The 23651-nt window shown below is 36.1% G+C and overlaps 1 protein-coding gene across 6 annotated transcripts in view; it reads right to left on the bottom strand.

Annotated features, from left to right (window-relative positions):
- AGTPBP1 (ATP/GTP binding protein 1) overlaps window positions 1-23651 on the bottom strand; it is a 197102-nt gene that overhangs the window by 76670 nt on the left and 96781 nt on the right. For all 6 annotated transcript variants that reach the window (XM_030809308.1, XM_030809316.1, XM_030809325.1 and 3 more), the window contains 2 exons: window positions 20780-20896; window positions 10318-11030 (listed from right to left, as the gene is read on the bottom strand). In XM_030809308.1, the coding sequence (XP_030665168.1) occupies window positions 10318-11030; window positions 20780-20896 (830 nt within the window). The remainder of the gene's footprint in view (window positions 1-10317; window positions 11031-20779; window positions 20897-23651) is intronic.

The raw sequence follows: 23651 nt of genomic DNA, 5'->3' as shown, positions 1-23651 counted from the left end.
AAGAACTGTGGTTTATAGATTTATTGAGAGCAGGGTGAGAAAGTGTACCAAAATAGTTTATAACAAAATCTCAAGAATCCATTAAACACTGACAGTCTTAAACTTCAGGCAAATTTGAAACTAGTCTTCTGCACGAAGATACTTTTCCATGATAAAAAGATATTAACTCTCATATAGTTTAGAAATATACCTAACAATATCACAGTATAACCTTAAATTTAAAATAAGCCAAGAACCTACCCTAATTGAAAAATTAAAAATTACCAGGAAAATATCAGAAGGTATGATAGTTAAACATATAAACAAAGGATACTAAAAAAAAAGTATAATGCTAAAACTAATCTTAATCTACTAGTTAAACAGTTAAGAATAATTTACTTTTAATTTTATTCTATAAAAAATAACTCATTACTGACATAATAATCTATCAGGAAAAAAAGATCTAGTATCAAAAAATTAAGCTACACATTCTTGATGTAAGTTTAATGTCATAACTTTAAAATGCCAATTATAAAGAAACAAGCTTTTTTAAAAGCTATCAATTATAGTAACACATAAATAAATTCAGAATTTACATCAACCAGATGGTCAATAGTGAAGGATATGGCACTTTCACATACTCAAAATACACCACACGAAAATTTAAGTGGTCAAGTATGGGTGAATGACTAAATATATCTATTTGTCAGAATAATTTATTTAATTAATAAGGTTGATATATGCCACAAATATGTAAATATTAATATTCACAAAGGTTTGGTTTTTGTTTTTTTAGCAAAATGTTATGAGAAGCTAGTTTTAATAGCTCAGTTCCACAGTGATGTTCCATAACGCAAAACAGCGTCAAAGAGCTGGGGCCCAACGGGCCAGCAGGTACGAGAACTGAGTGAGGCTGACAGGCAGGAACTGTGGAAAACTGAGGACACAGCTTCTGTCTAAAAACAAGCTGACTGCTGCTAGGCAGGAAACAGAGGTAAAGGTTGTTGACAACCTTCAAGAAACACCAGAAACTTGGACTTGTTTGGGAGATGTGGAATCTCCCAAATTTTAAAGGCTGGCAATTGGTTTAAAAAAAAAAAAAAATGCCACTCTGCAAGTTAAGCCAAATCATGTACAAGTTGAAAATGGCCTATATACCTGTTTGTAAACCTCTAACGCTGTATTTTGGGGGACATAATTGCCCATTTATATTAGACTAGATCTAAAATACTTGAGGGAAATCTTTGCCCTGCCCTAAGCCCTCTTTAATAAAGAGGAGAGGCAGGGCATGGTGGCTCATGCCTGTAATCTCAGCACTCTGGGAGGCCGAGGCAGGAGGATCACGAGGTCAGGAGTTTGAGACCAGCCTGGCCAACATGGTGAAACCCTATCTCTACTAAAAAATACAAAAATTAGCTGGGTGTGGTGGCGGGCGCCTGTAATCCCAGCTACTCAAGAGGCTGAGGCAGGAGAATTGCTTGAACCTGAAAGGCAGAGGTTGCAGTGAGCTGAGATTGCGCCACTGCACTCCAGCCTGGGCGACAGAGCAAGGCTCTGTCTCACACAAAAAAAAAAAAAAAAAGGGGGAGAGGAAACAGCCTTTTATTCAGACATGTATTTATGTTAAGCAGATCAACTTTTTTATAAAAGAATGACAACTCTTCCTTCCTTTACCCCAGCCACCTATTGAAATACATGGCTTTCCAGTCAGAACAACAAATAATCTAGGTATTCTCAGGGACTATAACCTCAAACTTACTGCCATTCAACATTTATCAAAGACTTGGCATGGAAAGGAATAATTTATGCAGGACTGTCTAGAAAATATATAGCCTATTCGGTCCATACTCAAAAAAATATGTGATATGTGGCCACCAGCAAAATTGTACTTTGTTAGGTTTTCAACCACAGAGCAACACTACAAGAAATAATTTAGTAAATCTCATTGCTATATTTATTGTAAGAACATTACGGGAAATGTTCATCACATTAACAGTATGCTCTGAGGTTCCGTATTATTATCTGTATCTGCTAGAAAGAAGATTCAAGATCATCTTCTTTACAGAGAGTATAACATATATATGTGATCAGTACATATATACGATCAACAGGATAGGTTCATGATATAGACCAGGGTTTGACTCTTGGCTCTGCCATTTACCATCAGTATAACTCAACAACCCTGAGCTTCAACCTACTCTTCTGTAAAATAAAGAGAAATAATAGCACCTTCCTCATAGAGCTGCTATAGTATCAAATGGCACATTTTATATGCATATATACACTGCATATAAAATGCTTCTTACTGAATTGTGTGTCTGGCCCACAAAATGCCTTTAATAAAAGTTATCTGCTGCTTTTGCTCCTACCAATACTTCCACTATTGCCTCAATTCCAGAAGTACCTGTGTTTTCCAAGCCATTCTAAACTTCATATAAGAAATCCAGGGTTTTGGTTTCCTTATTTTGCCTTTGCCAGAATTCTTTATTTACTTTTTAATTTAAAATTTCTGAAAAGGTAATATGCTGGCATTACACAAAATCAAGTATGATATAAAAGCAAAAAATGAAAAGTCTCACTTATTAACACAACCTGTGTCTTCCATCCACATAATCAGGAACTACTTTTATTACTTTTCTTCCAGATTTTACTTGATGAAAACATAAATGTAGATTGCTTTTCCCTCTTTCTGATACAAAGTCTAAAATGTCATAAAACAAGCACCTTGTTTATTTCATTTAATAATACATCTTACAGCTCTATCGGGTAGAGACAGCTTTTTGTTTTTTCAACCACTGCACATTATTCATAAAAAGGTTACACCATAATTTATTTAACTAGTCCCTGATAGGCACTTGAGTTGTATCCAATCTCAAAATACTGCAGTGAAAAACTTTGAATGCCACTTCACACGTATGCAAACTATGTGTGCACACAGATGTGTGAAATTTATGAAATAAACATATCTCACAAATTCCCAGATGTGGGACTGACATGTCAAAGGAAACATGCACATTAATCTTGATAGAATCTGTCAGATCGCCCTCTACCAGTGGTATTCTCAATTGACATTCCCACCCTTAATGTATGAGAGAGGCTGTTTTTCCATAACCTCATCAATAGAATGTGATGTTCAATTAGATTTTAGCCAATCTGATATGTGGAAAATGATATCTCAGTACATCTTAATTTACATTTCTCTCATTTGGAGTGAAGTTAACCATGCTTTTGTGGTTTTCACCGTTTCCTTTCCCTTATTTTTCATTTTATTTTCATAAGCGTATTTTTTTAAATACCTTGAATGTTTTTTAAAACAGGCATTACATATTATATAAAATTGTAATTTATGATAAAAAGTTTTTAAAAATACAGGTTTTTTTTTTTTTGCTGGGCACGGTGGCTCACACCGGTAATCCCAGCACTTTGGGAGGCTGAGGTGGGCAGACCATGAGGGCAGGAGATCGAGACCATCCTGGCTAACACGGTGAAACCCCGTCACTACTAAAAATACAAAAAATTAGCCAGACGTGGTGGCATGCACCTGTAATCCCAGCTACTCAAGAGGCTGAGGCAAGAGAATCACTTGAACCTGGGAGGCAGAGGTTGCAGTGAGCCGAGATCATACCGCTACACTCCAGCCTGGGTGACAGAGCAAGACCCTGTCTCAAAAAGAAAACAAAAAACAAAACAAAAAAAAAACCTAGTTTTTTTTTTTTTTTTTAGAATATATGAAAAAACAATGGAAAGAAAATAAATCAAAATGTTAATAATGGTTATCTCTGCAGGACGGGACAAAAAGTGATTTCTTCCTACTCTCTAATGTTATGGACTATGAAAACAGAAAAAAATGCACCAAAAATGCTAAGCATATTTTAAAATAAGAGATGAATTTAATTTTAATTTTAAATCCAACTTAAACCAAAAATATAGGTTTAAGTAATCATCAGTATGTGTTTACAATACAATTTTTTAAATGTTAGTGTGCTATCTACACTGAGATATGAATCTTACTTATAATGGACTGTTTCATTTGGAGGTAAAGAGATTTTTAACCAAGTTTTATTCATTTTATACTGAACTTTCTTTAAAACAGTGATTGCACATAAGAAAACTGTACAGTAGAAATTCAAAATAACAATCAGGATATTTTCACTGAATTAATTTAAAGGAGTCTAATGCTTCCTTTCCTGAAAGTGATAAAACAGTAATTCTTCATTAATTTTGACATCATTCATTTACAATGCATTCAGGTAGGGACTGTGATAAGTTGGCAAATAATTCACAAAATGTCATCATTTGCTCAAAAACAAGATGCAGAAGACTAGGCAAATAAGCAAACCAGAATTACCATCCTCAAAGTATTTTTTTAAATAAGCATTTCTGAGTACTTTGGAAATACCTTTAACCTGAACTATATTTGATATTTTATCACAAATATAGAACCATAAAGCCCTCAGAGTGGCTACAGGGGTCAGCAAACTTCTCCTACAAAGAGCCAGATAGGCTTTGCAGGCCACATGACAGCCATTCAACTCTGCCATGGTAGCACAAAAACAGTCAAGGATAATGCATTAAAAAAACAAGACATGGCTATGTTCCAACAAAGTGCTATTTGTGGACACAAATATGAATTTCAGATCATTTTCATGTGCCACGAAGCTTTATTTTCCTCTCAATTGTTTTAACCATTTAAACATGTGAAAACCATTTTTAGCTCATGGGCTGAACATAACCAGGCAGATTTGGCAGATTTGGGATGGATTTGGCACACGGACCACAGTATGCCAACCCTAACCTAGGTGAACGACAACCAAACTTTTTTTAATATGACCAACAAGAAACACATTTTAAAGATCTGACAAGCCCACAATAGAGAAACAGAGAGGTGAATCAAAAGAATTATGAAACAATACTTAGCTGTACTACATGTAACACACTGTTATTTGAATATTGGTTACTAATGAGTATCAACCCAAATTTGACAAACACTGATCTAATCTTTGCTTTTAAAAAGTTGAGAAAATTGGTATCTAGAGAAATAAAGTTATTTACCCGCGCGAACACACACACAGAGTGGGAGAGTTAAGTCTAAAACTTGCTTTTCAGAGAGCATCCTGCCCTGCCCTGACAAGATGTCTCACCACATATATGGTCTCACCCCTCTCATCAAGTCTAACCCAATTATCCAAGCATTTCTGCCATACACATATGTTCTTCAAGTCTCACATTAGTGTTACTTGGAGGAACAAATAATTTTGAAGAGTTTCCTACCCATTATTCAAAAATAATGGGTAAAAAGGTGAAAAGGGAGACTGGAGGCTTTGGAGTATGCACCTGCGAAGATCCACACTGCACTGCTCACCGTAACTCCCATATAAACACTTGAAAAACTCAGTTGACCCCTGAACAACACAGGTTTGAATTGCACAGGTCCACTTATTTGTGGATTTTCATTCCCCTTGGCCCCTGGTGAGACAGTAAGACCAACCTATCCTCTTCTCGCTGTTCCTCAGCCAGTTACTTAACAAGAAGATGACAAGGATGAAGACCTATATGGTGATCCACCTCCACTTAATGATTAGTATACATATTTTCTGTTCTTTATGATTTTCTTAATAACATTTTATTTTCTCTAACTTACTTTATTGCAAGTATACAGTATATAATATATATAACGTACAAAATAAGTGTGAACTGTTTACATCACTGGTAAGGCTTCCGGCCAACAGTAAGCTATTAGTAGTTAAGTTTTGAGGGAATCAAGTTATACTTGAATTTTCAACTGCACAGGGGCTGGTGCCCCAACCTCTGCATTGTTCAAGGGTTGACTGTATTTGCAAAGAATATATAAAATTAGGAGGGGAAAGGCAATAACTTTCAAATACCAAAGTACTGTTGTCTATTACACAATCTGTAAACATTTTTAAATAAAAATACCTTATTTTTTGTAGCAGTCATGGCTAAGGTGATTAACATTATTGGGGAAGTCCTATACATCTAAGTAATATAAATAGAATTATATTGTTTTGTTGAAATATGAAAACTTCATCTCCAACAATGCAATCGTTCTCAGGGCTACAACTCCACAGTGAAATATGGTTATACTCCTGCTGCATGTCAACTATCTAATACCCACAGAAATGTTGGCAAATATGGTATGAAAATGGAGGGACAAATACGATGAAAGGTGTTCTTTGAAACACAGGTATACCAGTAAGTCAAACTTGGTAAGAGTCACCACCATACAATTATATGATGATGAGACTAGCAGACAAATGTTTTAGATTGCTTCAGAATTTATGACTTATTTCTGCAGCAACAAATCAGAACACATCTCCATCAAGGTCATGAAAATCAATGGGAAAACATCTTTACAGGGAAAGAAATCTTTGAAACTTCTGAAGAGACGTGGATCACTCAATTCTCAAAGGTGTTTTGGAGCCAATCCTGTTTTTCTCATCGCAAACCTTCTAGGAGCAAATACAGGTAACAACGGAGTTGTTTTATTTTTGTTTTGTTTTGTTTTTTTGAGATGGAGTCTCGCTCTGCTGCCCAAGCTGGAGTGCGGTGGCGCGATCTCAGCTCACCACAACCTCTGCCTCGAAGGTTCAAGTGAGTAGCTGGGACTATAGGTGCCCGAGTAACTGGGACTACAGACACATGCTACCACACCCAGCTAATTTTTTGTATTTTTAGTAGAGACAGCGTTTTACTGTGTTAGCCAGGATGGTCTCAATCTCCTGACCTCGTGATCCACCTGCCTTGGCCTCCCAAAGTGCTGGGATTACAGGAGTGAGCCACCACGCCTGGCCAACAACAGTTTTAAATTTCCAGAATTGTGTGTTTGTTTCCTTTAGCTGCATCTCCTTTGCACTTTAACTTGCACACCAACATATCTATGTTTAAAGCACCTGTACCAACTCTCATCCACCTTTTGATTTCTTATCATGCTACTTACCTCACACTATCAAAAATGTAACTTAAAGCTTTGTTTTGAACTCAGTGGTATATTACACTGTACACAGGGAGTAAGAATGTCAATTACTTCAGGAAAAAGTCCTACAGATGCCCTAATATATGGAAGAAGCTGGACTCTAATCTGTAGATTGCATTTGCAGGATAATTCTGAGATCCATGTTTCAGAAACAAGGTGAGAAAACTAATCATAAAAATTAAGACAGAGAAGGCTGGAGAAGAGTCACAGTAACTCCCAGTATGTATAAATTCCTCCATCATCAGTATAGGCTCAGTCAGGGAAAGAGAGGAAGCGAAGCTTGGAACCATGGATAGAACAATATTACCTGAAAGGTCCAGCAAGCCAGGCAAGGACAAAACCCAATATCAGAAATAGCTGCTCAAAGAGGACAGAGGTCACCAGAGCTAAGGGTGGTAGTCCTCAATCTGCATACAGACATTCACAGAGATATGACAGCTAGTCAAAGTCATCATGCATTTAACTGTAATACATCTACACTTAATTAAGACGTTAAGTTTCTTTACATATTGATATATACAATCAAGTAAATAGAGTTTAGCAATGGTTATCGAATGTTGCTCAGAAGCACTGCTTGGGAGGGATATATGTCCCTTACTAACATAAACAGGTAAAATATCTAAGTAAGTGTCCTGACCGATGAAAGCTTTCATAATATAAAGTCCATGAGAAGAAATTAGAGGGTTCCTTGGTGGTTAAAATTAAGGCTGAGAATCAGAGGCTTATATAAAATTATGCCTCTTTTCTATAATCCTTCTTCCTTCTAACCTTACCTCAAATATTACAGGCTAGTAAGAGAAAATGCTTTCAGTTTGAGGCAATTTAATAACAAAACTTGCTTTCAGGGCATAAAGAGCACTTAAAATTCAGGAAGTGCCTTCTGCAGTCAAGATGATATCTTTGACTTTGGAGAGGTAAAGAGCCTAAGAGATGATGCTGAAAAGAAGAAATATCAAGTTGCTGCCTGACTCTGACTCACTCCAGGTGGGTCGTTCAGGTTCTTCAAAAAGCAGATGCCAAGGCACAATGAGATATGCTCCTGTAGGCCTCTCCTGAGGGGAAACTTGGAAGAAAAACACTGGGACAGAGTTCATCCTCAATCACTGCAATTGTTCTCAGGGTTGCAACCCCTCATCTCTATCCCCCAGGATCAATTTACTTACTTACAGGATCGATTTACTTATTTATTTATTGAGACAGAGTCTTGCTCTGTCACCCAGGCTGGAGTGCAGTGGCACGATCACGGCTCACTGCAGCCTCTGCCTCCTGGGTTCAAGCAATGCTCCTCCCTCAGCCTCCTGAAGAGTTTGGACTACAAGTGTGTGCCATCACACCCGGCTAATTTTTGTGTTTTTAGTAGAGACGGGGTTTCACCATATTGGCCAGACTGGTCTCAAACTCCTGACCTCAAGTGATCCACCCATCTTGGCCTCCCAAAGTGCTGGGATTAAAGGGGTGAGCTACTGCACCCAGGCCCCAGGATCTATTTAAATCCCCCTCACCCTCAGCTGTCACCTCTGCAGGTCTTGATAGCTTATCTGATTAAGCAATCCAAACGCTCATTCCTGAGCAGTGTGAGCCCCTGGGAATCATTATTCCAGGGTGGCTGTAACGTGTCCATTCACAGTTAAAATTGAGGAAGGGAGTAGGCAACAGGCCAATCACTGGATTGCCTATGTTCCACACATAGCCAACCCATTGCCGCTGTGTAAAAACAACCCTTCCTCCATTAGCTGATCTGGGTCAATCACTTGTCAAAATGGTATGCTTTTCCCCTCACCTGCTGGTCTTAGACACAAGGAGTCCAGAGTAGCCCACTGGCAACCACATCTTGTTGTTACATTGCACTCTGTGGTAAGACTGCACCCACTTTGGGAACGAGGACTTCTAACCCTGCAGAGCCCAGAGGTGGAGGGACAGAAAACAGCAAGTCCCTGGGTGGATACTGCATGCTACACTAAATAGGGCCACTTCTGTTCCCACCTCCTGGTTCCCAGGCTTGTGTATTCTTTCTATGGAGCTATGCAAACATTTCTAATTTAGTGTATGTACTGCATGCTGCAAGATGGCAACCCAACCATGCAGAGGATTTCCTGAGTTAGAGCTTTGCATGGGCCTTTTGAAGGCCACTTGTAGCACTCCACGAGGCCAGCTGCCTCTGGATGGTGCCATCTGTAACATGGTAGATTGGCACAGACCCACTCCCACACAACTTTCCCAGGGAAGTAAGTCCCCCATTCTGATGCTATGACATATGGGACGACACACCTGTGGATCAAGGGGCCAACCAGTGGCATTAAACATACACTAAGTTGCCAAGTAAAAATAATGAATTATATAAGATGCTACAGGTAAAAAAAAAAATAAGATGCAGTTATTTTCTTGAAGGAACTTATAGTCTAAAGATAATCAAATACAGCAAGTTCTTCCTTGTTCATTACATACTAGTAACAAGGGTATACAATTTTTTTTCAGATACTGATATAAGCCATTATCAAAAAACCTTCTCCATAATCACCAAAACCAGTCCAAATGCACCAAAAAAGATATTTTTGTATGACAAATATTCACTCATTGGCAATATTTAATATTATTTGCAATATCTAATCTTACTTGGCAATATTTAATAACCTTATTGATTTTATGAATCCTGTATTTTTATCTTATATATTTCCAATTAAAATTTCAAACTTTACAAAATTATACTGTCTATATTGCTTCATTGATAGTCTATTTTTATTTTTTCGATTTTTAATTTTTGTTAGTACACAGTAGGTATATATATATATATTTATGGGGTAAATGAGATATTTTGACACAGACATACAATGCATAATAATCACTTCAGGGTAAAAGGGGTATCCCTCACTTCAAGTATTTAACCTTTCTTCCAATTATACTTTTACTTTTTAAATGCACAATAAATTACTGTTGATTGTAGTTGCCCTGTTGTGATTTATAGCCTATTTTTAAATCATATACTTAACTCAAGTTCAAACGACAAATTACTAAGTTAACAAATATTGCTAAGAATATTTACTCAAAGATTATTAAATAATCTGTTTTCATATTTTAAGATTCAGTAATAATAGAAAATTTCTAAACTATCCAATGGTCAGGTTTATCATTCTGGCTTCATCTGAATAAGGAATAAGCTCAAGAAATAAAGTAAACCAACAAAGACAATTTCAAAACAAGGCAAAATTTCCACAGCAGAATTTAAAAATACAGTAACTTGTAACTCACAGTAATTATCTTCCTAAATGCCCAAAGTAATTTTTTTAAGACTGCCTCATATCTTGACAATAGCCTTATTTAGAAGAGGGAAGAAATATGCAACTCACCTTTGTACACCATAAGGCCTTTCTAAAATAGGCTCTTTGAATGGAGGCGGAATGTGACCAAAATAATCGGGATAAGCCACCTCTGAATATTCTGGGACAGACTTTGTATTTTTCACAATCTCAATATAGAGGTCTGGGTCATGGAGTGTTGGTCCATCAGGTACTTCAACCGATGCTTGTTCTACTGATGAATTTGACTCCGTATCTTCATCATTTTCAGTTTCAACTCCAGTGCAGCAAAGCTTCCCTAGCTGAACTGTTCTTCCCTCAAACAGAACATTTCCACAAGTAGCCATGTGTGGACATGCTTTAGCACAGGTAAGGACAGTAAGAGGAAGACTGCAGTCCTTCTTCATTTCTGCAGTAAAACCTGGGGCTGTTTGAGAAGGAATATTCTGCAATGTAATTCGGTCCAAGGCCTTTACAATATCATTGTTTAAACCATGGACTGATGAAATAGTTCTATTTTGATCACCTGGCTGCTGTTGTAATGTTCTATCATGATCTTTAATATCTTCTTTTGCTAGATCCATAAAGGTAGACTTCTTTTCACCTTCATCTCCTTTAGAAGATATGTTCTCCTTCATTACTACTTTTCTTAAATTGCCAGAATTCCCAGATGTTTCCTCGCCTGCCGTAGGAACAACAATAGGACCACGTACTTTTCCCTCAAATACAAAAGGCTTTGGTTCTTTGGAGATTAAATCATAGTCCTTTGAAAATAAAAGAATGTTTAATCTTTTAACTGTAAATATTAAAACATATTAACAAAACTACATTCACGTTATATAGTGCTTCAGAAATTTTTGGAGATTTTAAAATAAAACAGGATATGTTTTCATTTCACTAAAAAGACAAAATTTTTAACCACAACAAAATTCATAACACCTACTTTACTTTTTCTATTATAAAAATAATGCCTACATGTCACAGAAATGTAGGAAATCTTAGAATTCTTAACAGAAAAACGTAAAGACTCCAAAATCCTATTAGGGACAACAACTAAATTGTTATTCATTAATTCAATAACATTACAGTGTCTGTTTTGTGCAATATTTATGAAGTGTCTATTTTGTGCCAAGCTTTGTCTCAAGCACTTAAGACACTTAAAAAAACAACTCTTCCCTTTTGTAGCTTACATTTGTATAGGGGTAGAAGAGAGGACTGTCAATACAAGTAATAAATATGATATATATTTTACATATAGAACATTAGAAGGGTAAAGCGCTACAGAAAAAAAAAAGGGGGGGGGGGAGGGCAAGGCCAGGCACAGTGGCTCACATCTGTAATCCCAGCACATTGGGAGGCTGAGGCAGGGAGATCACCTGAGGTCAGGAGGTCAAGACCAGCCTGGCCAACATGGTGAAACCCCGTCTCTACTAAAACTACAAAAATTAGCTGGGCATGGTGGTGGACACCTGTAATCCCAGCTACTCAGGAGGCTGAGGCATGAGAATCGCTTGAACCCAGGAGGTGGAGGTTGCAGTGAACCGAGATCATGCCACTGCACTCCAACCTGAGTGACAAAGTGAGACTCTGTCTCAAAAAAAAAAATGAGGGCGGGACAGGCAGGATGTAATGTGGATTGGGAGTACCAAGAGAGCAGAGGTAGGTGGCAACTCTAAATGCCATTGGTTAGGGAGCCTCATGAGCAGATGAAATACAAGCAAAGACAGTGAGGGCACCACACAAGGGGCGCATTCCAGGCAGAGAGGACTAGAGCACATAGCTCCCAGATTGGAAGAACACCTGAGGTGTTCAAAGAACAGCAAGGATGGGATAGCTGGGAAAGAATGGACAAGATGAATGTCACGATGAATGCCAAGTGCTGGAGAGCCTTGCACACTATAAGAATTCGGGTTTTTACTCTGAATGAGATTGGAAGCCATGACAGGGAGCGATGTCATGACATGAGTTATTTTTGAAAGATAAGATCCTAGTGCAGGGTTTCTGAATGACAGTGGCAAACATTTTGGGCCAGATCATTCTTTTTTGGATGATTTAAACAGATAAATAAGGTGTATATTTAAGTCATTTCCAAAATTTTGTTATTATACAAAACTGCAATAAAAATCTTTTTGCAAAGAGTTTTTGCTTTGTTTATAATGATTTCCTAAGCACTGATATGGAACTGCAGAATCAGATATTATAATCAATTATAAAAATGCAAACTGGCCAGAACACCAAACTCTCCAGAAACACTTGTATTAATGTATATTCCCAGTAACTATACATAAGAGTATTTCAACTGCTCTCTTCTTTGCCAACATTCGATACTATGGTTTTTTAAAAAAATTTTTCTAATGTGGTGGATAAGAAATATTATCTTACTACTATTTTAGTTTGCATTTCTCTGACTACTGGGAAGCAAACACTTTTTTATACATCTGTTAATCAGTCGCAATTCTTCATAGGTAACTTTTTTGTTCCTGGATACAGGGTTTTCTTTTTTTATGGTATACATTTTCATGTTAAAAAATTTGTACACACAAACATACACGAATCCTCCAGCTAACCCATTTTTTGAAAATATTTTTCTGGATTTGCAATTATCTTTTAATTTGGGTTAATTTCCTTATATGCATTATGGAGTCCAAATTAAGAATCTTCCATTGTGATTTATTCCTTGAATGTCCACTGTATACAAAGCAAGGATTCAAAGATGATTCACAGGATCCCCTGTACTACAGCTAAGCCAAGAAGACGGTGGAAGCACTAAGGAGGAAATAGGTAGATCTACCTTAAAAGGGTCAAAGGGGTAGTAAGTTTGCATTAAAAACCACATTTTGGGCGGGGCGCGGTGGCTCACGCCTGTAATCCCAGCACTTTGGGAGGCCGAGGCGGGTGGATCACGAGGTCAGGAGATGGAGACCATCCTGGCTAACACAATGAAACCCCGTCTCTACTAAAAATACAAAAAATTAGCCGGGCGAGGCAGCGGGCGCCTGTAGTCCCAGCTACTCGGGAGGCTGAGGCAGGAGAATGGTGTGAACCCGGGGGGGCGGAGCCTGCAGTGAGCCGAGATCGCGCCATTGCACTCCAGCCTGGGCGACAGCGAGACTCCGTCTCAAAAAAAAACAGAAAAACAAAAACAAAAACAAAACACATTTTGCAGGAAACATGATAGGCTAAGTATCCACCTCACAGAACTATTTACAATTTTTACATATATTAAATATTTACAATTGTTACATATATTAAAATATTTTAAGTTTGTCATTAAGTGGATAAGAAAGCAAGGATAAAGGCAAAGTATCAAATGAAGAAGGGATCCCTATGTGATAAGCTAAAGACTGAAGCTACCTTTCACTTTGAAAACATTTGCTAAACCAGGTGACCTTGAGTACAGATTTTCCCATCTCAAAGGCAATGAAGGACAGGAGAAAAACCCTGAACTGGCATTAAGGTGATTTTCCTCTCAAAAAGATGAAACTCTAGAACTACATCTTCAATATATAGGTCCCAGAAATACTCCCACCATAAAAGGAAAAAAAAAAAAAAAAAACACATAAAAAGAAAAGCCAACTGTCTCAAATTTTTAAATCTTAGCTCCAAGATGGTGAAAAGTATCACTACTCACAAACTGGTATTAAAAGCCGGCCATTAAATCACATGGATTCGCAGCCTGCATTCACGTCATCTTGGTGGTCCAAAAGCCCTTGAGGATTCAATCTATAATGGTGACTCTCAAAAGCAACAGCTTCTGGAGTTTCCACATAATTTCCACATACAAAATTATAAAAAAGAAAAGAAATCTAAACATACAATTCAACAAGGTAGAAGGAAAAAGAATCAAAAGAAACATTAGATATTGAAAAAGACCTACCAGAATCTCAGACTAAGAAATGACCATATTTAATATGTTCAAAGAAATAAAATATAGAAAACCAGAAAGACTGATTAAATGCATTTTGTAAGCTTTCTTTTTTTTTTTTGAGAGGGAGTCTCGCTCTGTCTCCAGGCTGGAGTGCAGTGGTGCAATCTCGGCTCACTGCAAGCTTCAACTCCCTGGTTCAAGCAATTCTCTCTGCCTTAGCCTCCCGAGTAGCTAGGATTACAGGCACACACCACCACACCCAGCTACTTTTTGTATTTTTTAGTAGGGACGGGGTTTCATCATATTGGCCATGGTCTCAATCTCCTGACTTTGTAATCCGCCCGCCTTGGCCTCTCAAAGTGCTGGGATTACAGGCTTGAGCCACTGCGCCCCGCCCCTAGTAGATATTTCTAATGACAGACGAGATAAAGCCAAAAAGAGAATTAGGAAACTGACAGATAGTTCTAATGAAATAACCTGAAGGCAGCATAGAGAGGCAAAGAAAAGGAAAACAGAAAAAAGAGGTTAAAAGACATGAAAGGGAGTAAAAAGGTCTACATTCAATTAGAATTGCAAAAGAGGGAAGGCAAAAACAAAATGCAGTAACCGAAGAAGACAACACAGAGTTTTTCCAAATCTTATGAGAAAACAACTCACAGAATCCAAATACAATAAATCCCAAACAGGATTTTAAAAAAGAAAATCCACACTTAGTCAACATTACTAGGAACTGTAGCATTAAAGCAAAAATAGTGTTACGTTAAAAGCCACCAAAAATAGTCTCTTATAAAATAAAAACATATACTTACCATACATACCACCCAGCAATTTCACTGATAGGTATTTACCCAAGAGAAATGAAAGCATATCTCCCCAAAAAGTTTTTTTTTTTTATTTTTTATTTGTAGACAGAGTTTTGCTCTTGTTGCCCAGGCTGGAGTGCAATGGCATGATCTCAGCTCACTGCAACCTCCAGCTCCCGGGTTCAAGCGATTCTCCTGCCTCAGCCTCCCGAATAGCTGGGATTACAGGTGCCCGTCACCATGCCCAGCTAATTTTTTGTATTTTTAGTAGAGACGGGGTTTCACCATGTTGGCCTGACTGGTCTTGAACTCCTGACCTCAGGTGATCCACCCGCTTCAGCCTCTCAAAGTGCTGGGATTACAGGCATGAGCCACCACACCTGGCCACCCCAAAAAATTTTGTGCACAAAATGTTATCAACTTTACTCATATTAAAGTCCAATGAAGTCTAAAACTTCAGACATTCCAACACTCATCCACAAAGAAATTGTGGTATATTTACACAATAAAATACTATCAAGCAATAAGGAAAGAACCACTGTTATATGCAGCAACATGAGGAAACCTCAAAAACATATGCTCAGCAAAAGAAGCCTGACCCTAAAAAGTAAATGCTGTATGATTCAATTTATAAGAAGTTCTAAAACAGTCAAGACTAGTCACAGTGACAGACAGCAGATCAGCAGTCACCTGTGCAGGAGATGAAGAGACTACAAGGGGCCCAAGGAGACTTTCTGGAATGATAAGAAATATTTCTGTCTCAATGGGTGGTAGTCACATAGGTGTATAAATGTGTCAAAACTCACTGAAAAGTGAAACTTACTGTATGTAAATTATAACTCAATAAAGTTGATTTTTTAAAAGTAGTCAGAGAAAGAGACTAATTTTAAGAATGTTTACAAAATAAAGACACTTTTGGGGAGGGAGGGCAAGACAGCATGTGCGCAAGTGCACATGCAAGTACATGCCACTAAACGACATGATCCCAACAGAAGGTCTGAGACACAAAAGGTAATGAAAAATTTTAAAGTGGTAAAAATGTGGGTAAGTCTACAGTAAACATAAAAAAGCAAAGCAGTAATGTCAAATAGGTTTTTTATGTATCTTAACTCTAGTTTTTAAAAAACCCACTTGATGTTTTTTATTTTTATGTTTTTTGCTTTTTATGTATAGTCAAAAAAGTATATATGTATATATATGTTGATTTGGGAAGTCATGGTAGTTAGAATATTCGAAGTTTCCATTTATGGCTGAGGGAAAGAGGAAAGAAAGGTCCTGATTTACTTTAGACTTTGATAAATATGTTGGAAAATCTAGAGTAACTGGAATTTTTGCGTATTTGTCAATAATCAAACTAATACTTTAAATGGATACAGTTTATATAAGTTATACCTCAAAAAGTTGATTAAAATAAAAAAGACTGTATATACAGTTTTAAAACTAGTAATAAGGAAATGGTGGAGTAAGAGAAAGATAATCCAAATGAAGGCAAAAAAAGAGATAAAGAGATAAAACTATTAAAAATAACATTTCATAAATATAAATCCAAATATAGAAGTAATTATATGTAAATGATCTAAATGCTCCAGTTAAATGACAAAACTCAGATTTGGTATTTTTAAAATCCAACTATACACTGTTTAAAAAATACACATCGAAGGATACTGAAAAGTTAAAGTTAATATAAGTACATTAATTTTTTTAAAGTGCTTTTTGTCTTAGAATCTTAGAGGTAAAGATAGTCACTTCATAATGATAAAAAGTCCAATTCAAAAAGGAAGAAAACTCAATCTACATGTATATACAGTAAGTAATAACCCTCAAAAAATATAGAACAAAAAACTAACAGACCTGCAAATAGAAACACACTCATAATCATAATCACAGTGAGAACTTTTTTCATTGTGAGAAATTTTTAAAATACTTTTCACAGTGATTAATAGAATAAGAATAAAAATCCGTAAGGGTAAAAGAGAACTTAGCTTCTCAACACAATTAACAATCTTGTCCTAATAGGCAAATAGACAACTGTGACTAACAAGTATAGAATTCTTTTCAAACACATAAGAAAGAGTAACAAAAGTTGATCATATCCAAGGCCATAAAACGAGCCTCAAAATTTTTAAAAGGTTATGATTATAAAGAATGTGTCTTCTCATTCTACAACTATATGCTAGAAATAAATTAAAAAGATTTAAAATTTTTTATCTTTTTTAGAAAGCCAATTTTAAAAATTATTTTTTAAAAAACAAATGAATCAAAAAAAAAGTTTCAGAGTAAAGATAATAAAAACATTAAACATCAAAATTACTGCTTATAAGATGCAGCAAAAACAGTAATTATAGGAAAATTTATAGCCTATCTATGCATGCATACATACACACCCTTGTGTGTGCACACATGCGCACACACACACACATATATGAAAAGAATAAGGCTGAAAATTACTGGATGTCTACCTTAGATGACAATGCAAAAAAAGAAAATAAAAAAGAATGAAAGCAGCAAAAGTCAAGACACAGCACTTTAAACATATTATTTAGAGATATGAGGATTAACTTCAAAAACATACAAAAAGTAATTTCAGGATTTAGCATGTGAGAAAGGATTACCTATGTAAAACTATTTGACGCTTTAAACTTTCTCCATGAATAACTTTGACAAAAATTTAAAACCAAATTTAACAAGAGGAAAACAAGAAAGAAAAACAAAATATAACAAAAGTCCACATAGCAAATGCCATCATGCTACCACAGACATATGAATAAAAGAACTGTGAAAATGCAGAATTTTGATACTTTCAATATTCTGCCATCAAGAAACAAGAGAAAATAAAACTATAATTGTCACTATGAATAAATAAACATAGCTTTAAAAGCATGGTAAGGTCACTTCACAAAGGATGTTGATAATTACTTTAATAATACTATACGTTGCCTTCAAATAGCATTCATTTTCCTTCCATCTGGCCACTGAATAGTGGCCTTAACACATCTGGAAACAAAGCGGGCAGTGTTCAAGATTGAAACAAACACATAAAGTAAACTTAAGCATTAATGGTTGATGCTGAAAATAATATACAAATGAAAGTGGAAAAAGTCATAATTGAAATTAACTTCATTTATGTTTATTATCTCATGATGTACAAGAAATTGATACAAAGATAGCTGAAGAATATTCTTTCCAACACATCCTATCTGGAACCAAGCAATCTTTTTAATCCTTGAAAGCACGTCACTTACATATCGCTGCCTAAAATTCAAATACACACTTCAAAAAACAGAGCCTAAAGTACAATTAATGCAATCCTTTGAAACTTAAAAATGACAATCAAGTGGCAACACAATTACCTTAGAAATAATTTTCTGATTATGTAAATAAAAGACAACATGCTATTTCCTATTACATACACTACAGAAATAGAGCTACTCTATATAAAACTTTACAGCAGAATAGACTATGCATTAATAAATGTGTACTACTTGAAATATCTGAAGCAGCATCTTTCACTTAAAGAAAATAAAAAGGAGTAACTTAGTGAGAAGCTCTTTCACTCAGATCTGTCTTTACAATCTGACCCTGGCCACACCTATTCAGACACAAAGCAGGAAACTGCTCTAGGAGCAGCCAAACTAATGGACAAGATGGCCGGCTGTTCATAAATTGCCATGTAGGAAATCATCAAGGTTAGCCTATTCCGGGTGACAAACTATAATTAGAAAACAGGGAATCTAAACATAGAATGCAAGAACAACTCATCACAATCTAGAAGAAAGAAAACTCATTTGTGAAAGGATAAGAATCAAAGTCCTGGACTTAATACCCATAATCAGGTTACTTTTTTCTATTCCCAAATCAAAACTACAATTTGTAATTACATGAGAGTAGTGCCCCCTTAACTAAGGTTTTGATTTCCATGGTTTCAGTACTGGAGGTTAATCACAGTCTGAAGTATTAAATGGAAAAGTACAGAAATAAACAATTCGTAAGTTTTAAAGAGTGCTCCATTCTGAGTAGCATACCACCACGGACCATCCCACCGAGGACATGACTCATCCTTTGTCCAACATATCCACAATATCTATGCAACTGACCTGTTAGTCACTCAGTAGCCAATTGTTATCAGATCAAAAAAACATGGTATATAAAGGGTTTGGTTTCAAGCATCCACTGGGTGTCCTGGAACCTATCTCCCATGGATAAGGGGGGCCTACCGTATATATTTCTCATATGTACAGAAAAAGTAGAAGGTACAGAAGAAACAGGTGACTTCTTCACACAATAATCGATTTCCTCCTCAAAACTTTTTCCACAGTATTCTTCTGCCTTGATTTAGCAGTATTTGTTATTGCTGATATTTTCAAGTGGTTCTTAGCTAGACACAAATGTGTTAAAAGAGCTCATGGATAACTGCTGTAGGTTGAATGAAAGAGAATCAACCTGTACCCTTTCTCAAATGCCTCTTCCTGTCTTCTTTTTTTTTTTTTCCTTTGACAAATACCTTCTCTTTCATTCCTGCCTTCCATTACCCCTGATCTCAAAGTACCTTCTCATGTACCTCAAATCTAGGGGGAATACCAAGACACCAGAGCAGGGGGTGGCAGGGAGGGCTGCAGAAGGTGGACAGTCGTTGCATCTTTTATGGCATCTAAGGCTCCTAAGTTCCCAAGCTGAAACCTGAATGATTAGAACCATGAAATGTAAACTCTAGGTGATAAATGTTTCTTTTTTTTTTTTTTAGACGAAGTCTTGTTCTGTTGCCCAGGCTGCTGGAGTGCAATGGTGCGATCTTGACTCACTGCAACCTCCATCTCCCAGGTCAAGAGATTCTCCTGCCTCAGCCTCCAGGTAGCTGCAACTACAGGTGCGTCTCATCATGCCCGGCTAATTTTCTTATTTTTAGAAGAAACGGGGTTTTGCCATATTGGTCAGGCTGGTCTCGAACTCCTGACCTCAAATGATCTGCCCACCTCGGCCTCCCAAAGTACTGGGCTTACAGGCATGAGCCACCACACCCGGCAACAAATATTTCTTTTTTATTTCTCACCTATAACCTCACAACTATAACCTCACAACAAAGTATTTTTCTTTAAGCAACTATAAATTAAGTATACGAAATTTGGGGAACAAAGGAAGGGCTAAACAAATCTTTGAGATTATCTAATTCAAACTCTTTGACACTTTAAGATCTTGGGCAATTTCATAGACTTATCCAAGGAACCACAAAAGCCAGCTAATTGCCAACAATTCAATCAACTTGACTTGCTCTGTAATCCAGGCTGAATAAAAAACTATGTCCATTAAAGTGATGCAGAAAAACTAAAGCGACAAAAAATGTAATAGTCCATCTCCCCTCTTTTTTTTTTGAGATGGAGTCTTGCTCTGTCACCAGGCTGGAGTGTGGTGGCGAGATCTCGGCTCACTGCAACCTCTGCCTCCCAGGTTCAAGCTATTCCCCTGCCTCAGCCTCCCAAGTAGCTGGGACTGCAGGAACGTGCCACCACACCCAGCTAATTTTTTTTTGTATTTTAGTAGAGACAGGGTTTCACTCTGTTGGCCAGGATGATCTTGATCTCCTGACCTGTGATCCACATACCTCAGCCTCCCAAAGTGCTAGGATTACAGGTGTGAGCCACCACGCCCAGCCCATCTCCCCTCATTTTACAATTGCTTAACTGCAGCTCAGGATATTGACATAATTATTCAATGTCACTCAGAAAAGCAATGCTAGTTTCACTTTTTAGAAATGGAAAGAAAATAAAAACAGTGATTATTAACCAAAGGGAGAAAAAATAACTTTTTATTAAAATCAGTTAAGATGCTGAATTTTCTATATTTATACCTGAAAATCATCAACAAGCTCAGGGAAAAGGTGTTCATACATTTTTAGATCTTCTATTGTTCGTCCCGGTTCTTGCTGGGGTTTTAGTTTGTTAATATCTGTTTCAATATCATCATTCTGAAATGATAAAAAGAATATGTTACCAGGTAAAACAAAATTTTTAAAAATTACATAATACATTTTAGATTTAAAATGTTCCAAGTTATTAATTACATGTAATTAAAGAATAATTACTGAATAAATGCTGCATTAATTTTATCTTAAATTCAAATTTGCTTATTGTTTTGGTGGTATTGTGTTATTGTTGGGTAGTTTTGTTTTGTTTTTGTCATGGTTACTCTAATAGAGTATTTTGGCTACTCAAAACAGAAAAACTTGTGTAAAGATCAAGACTCCAGTATGTTCTCCTCATTCTCCCTAATTGCCATCATTTTGCTCATATTAAAGGGCAGTAAAACTTAAGAAGACTAAATTGTAAAACATACATATATATGATGATGGTGATAATAAAACAGCTAACATTAAGCACTGAAAATAAATGAAGCACTATGCTAAGCATTTTACATCTATTATCTAATTTATTCTGCCTAAGAACACTATGAAATTACCCCAACTTAACTGAAGAGGAAAACGAGGTACGGAGAAGTTAAGTCATTTGCTGAAAATTACACATCTTGCAAAGACAGGAGCCAGGATAAAAACCAGTTAGAGTGATTCTGAAGCACCACACTGTCAGCCAGCATGACACATTGCCCCAATACAGATTAATGATGATCATACAATCTTACAGTGCATGGGAAATAAAGTTCCTTTAGAAAAACTCAGTGTCACCATTCACTCTGTTTTCAGTGGGGGAAAAAAGTTAGGAGTGGAACAAGAGCCAGAAATTATTTCTATGTCTCTCTAGGAAAAAAAGCAGGTGGATTTAAAGGAAAAGTAGGCCCTCAGAAAAACAAGATATGTATCCAGGATCAATGTGTTCTATATGCTCTTCAGAGAAGAGCTAATGAATCCCATGATAAGAGGGCAAATGTCAGCTTATCTACTACCCGAGCTATTTTCTAGGATCCTCAATGACTCTGGCCTCACACAAACTAATTATTATGGCTAAAGAGAGATAATAATACCATTTAGTAATTTTCAGTTGGTACTTATTTTTAATTTTGTATTTACTTACTAACAGAGTAAGCTACTTATTTTTCAGCCTAATTTACAAGTATATTTTACTATGCTTCAATCCTTAAAAAACTTTATATACATGTATCTGACCATACTTACACATATTAACTACTAGTTTAAAAGAAAAAACATACTATGTATTTCTTATTATTTCATATTCAGGAATTTAGCTATTATTTACATAGCCAATGAAAAAGATTTTCCTCATTGCTATGCATAATAGAGATTGATTTTATTTAAAAATTATCATATTAATCACTATATCATTATTGTATAATTATTACATTAATATGTAATTTAATCTCTTTAAATTATACATTTATGAACCAATAATGTAATAATTTTCTTAACATCTAATAGAAAATGTTTCTAAAATAAAAAATAATTTACAAAGATATTCTTTTCTCTAAACATACTAGTTCAATATTTGACATTATTTTGTGAAAATATGGCCTTACCTAGTGGCTATTTGGAGAGGAAAAAAAAAAAGACTTTACCTGTAAAACAGGCATAATGGGGAAAGAAAACTACAACACTCTGAAAGCTTAACAGCAGGGAATTTTGTGTTTGGTTTAAGAAGAAATAGTAGTGAAGGACTACTTACAGACTCATTAGAAAAAAACAAAACAACCTGCCACTACTCCTTAAAAGTTCTGCTAGTTAAGGAAGGAACAAAGAATGCACTGAAACTTATATACAGTCAAGTTGCGGCTATCTGGAGATGAATCTTCTAGAAGCTACGAGTTTCTATAAATGCTCCAAACTCTGAAAAATCTAGGACAAAGAAAATGGAATCACAGGAAAAAAAGTTATAACCATAAGAGAACATAAATAAATAATACCCCCCCCATGATGTAGCAGTTCACCTGAAGGATGAAGGAATAGGATTCAGATAAAAAGAGGAAAAATTAAGTAACGTCTAAATGTAAAGTCAATGAGAGTAAGAGGCAGGCAGCAGTAGGAAAGAAAAAGAAGATAATAAAGGTCAGCAGTCTCAAAAAGCCAATAATTCTATAGTTCTTGAAGAAAAATTATATTTTAGTACAGTATAGTGGTAAAGAGAGTGGACATTCCATTAGACTGCTTTCTGAATCCTGGCTCCACCTCTTATAAACTAGACTGAGAACCTCTCTCTTCCTCTGTTTTCTATGTACTTATACAACCTGTATTTACCTCATAGGGTTGCTATAAGGATCTAATGGTTAACTATGTATATGTAAAGAGTTTGGACTAGCACAGTTAAGTGTTCAATAATAAAATATATTTGGTTCTTATTGCTATAACTGCTCTGTTAAGATAAAGTAGGGAAAATGTGAGCAATCACTGATACCCCAGTGAATAATGCAAGCTAACAACTACATTTTCCAAAGATGTCAATGTTATAAGACAAAGAAATCTGTAGAAATGTTCCAGATTAAAGGAGACTAAAGGGATAAGATAATTAAGTGCAATACCTGATGCTAGGACACAGATGTAGTTTAGATTGGCTAACTTGACAGTTTCACCAAAGCTTGCCTTGGTGATCACGTTTGCTGGTTATAAAATGGGTTCTGTATCTATTAAGACAGAAATCTTCCAATATCTTAACTACTACCTCCAAAGTGAATCAAATACTCAGTGTACCACAATTTTGGTACAGTTTTGCAAGACAAAAATGGTCCAAACAGGAAAAAGTCAAATTAATCCCTCCTCC

Source organism: Nomascus leucogenys, chromosome 1a, assembly GCF_006542625.1.
Source record: "Nomascus leucogenys isolate Asia chromosome 1a, Asia_NLE_v1, whole genome shotgun sequence".
Taxonomy (NCBI): Eukaryota; Metazoa; Chordata; class Mammalia; order Primates; family Hylobatidae; genus Nomascus; species Nomascus leucogenys.
The sequence above is the reverse complement of the archived record's forward strand: the minus strand, read 5'-3'. Positions and strand labels throughout refer to the sequence as shown.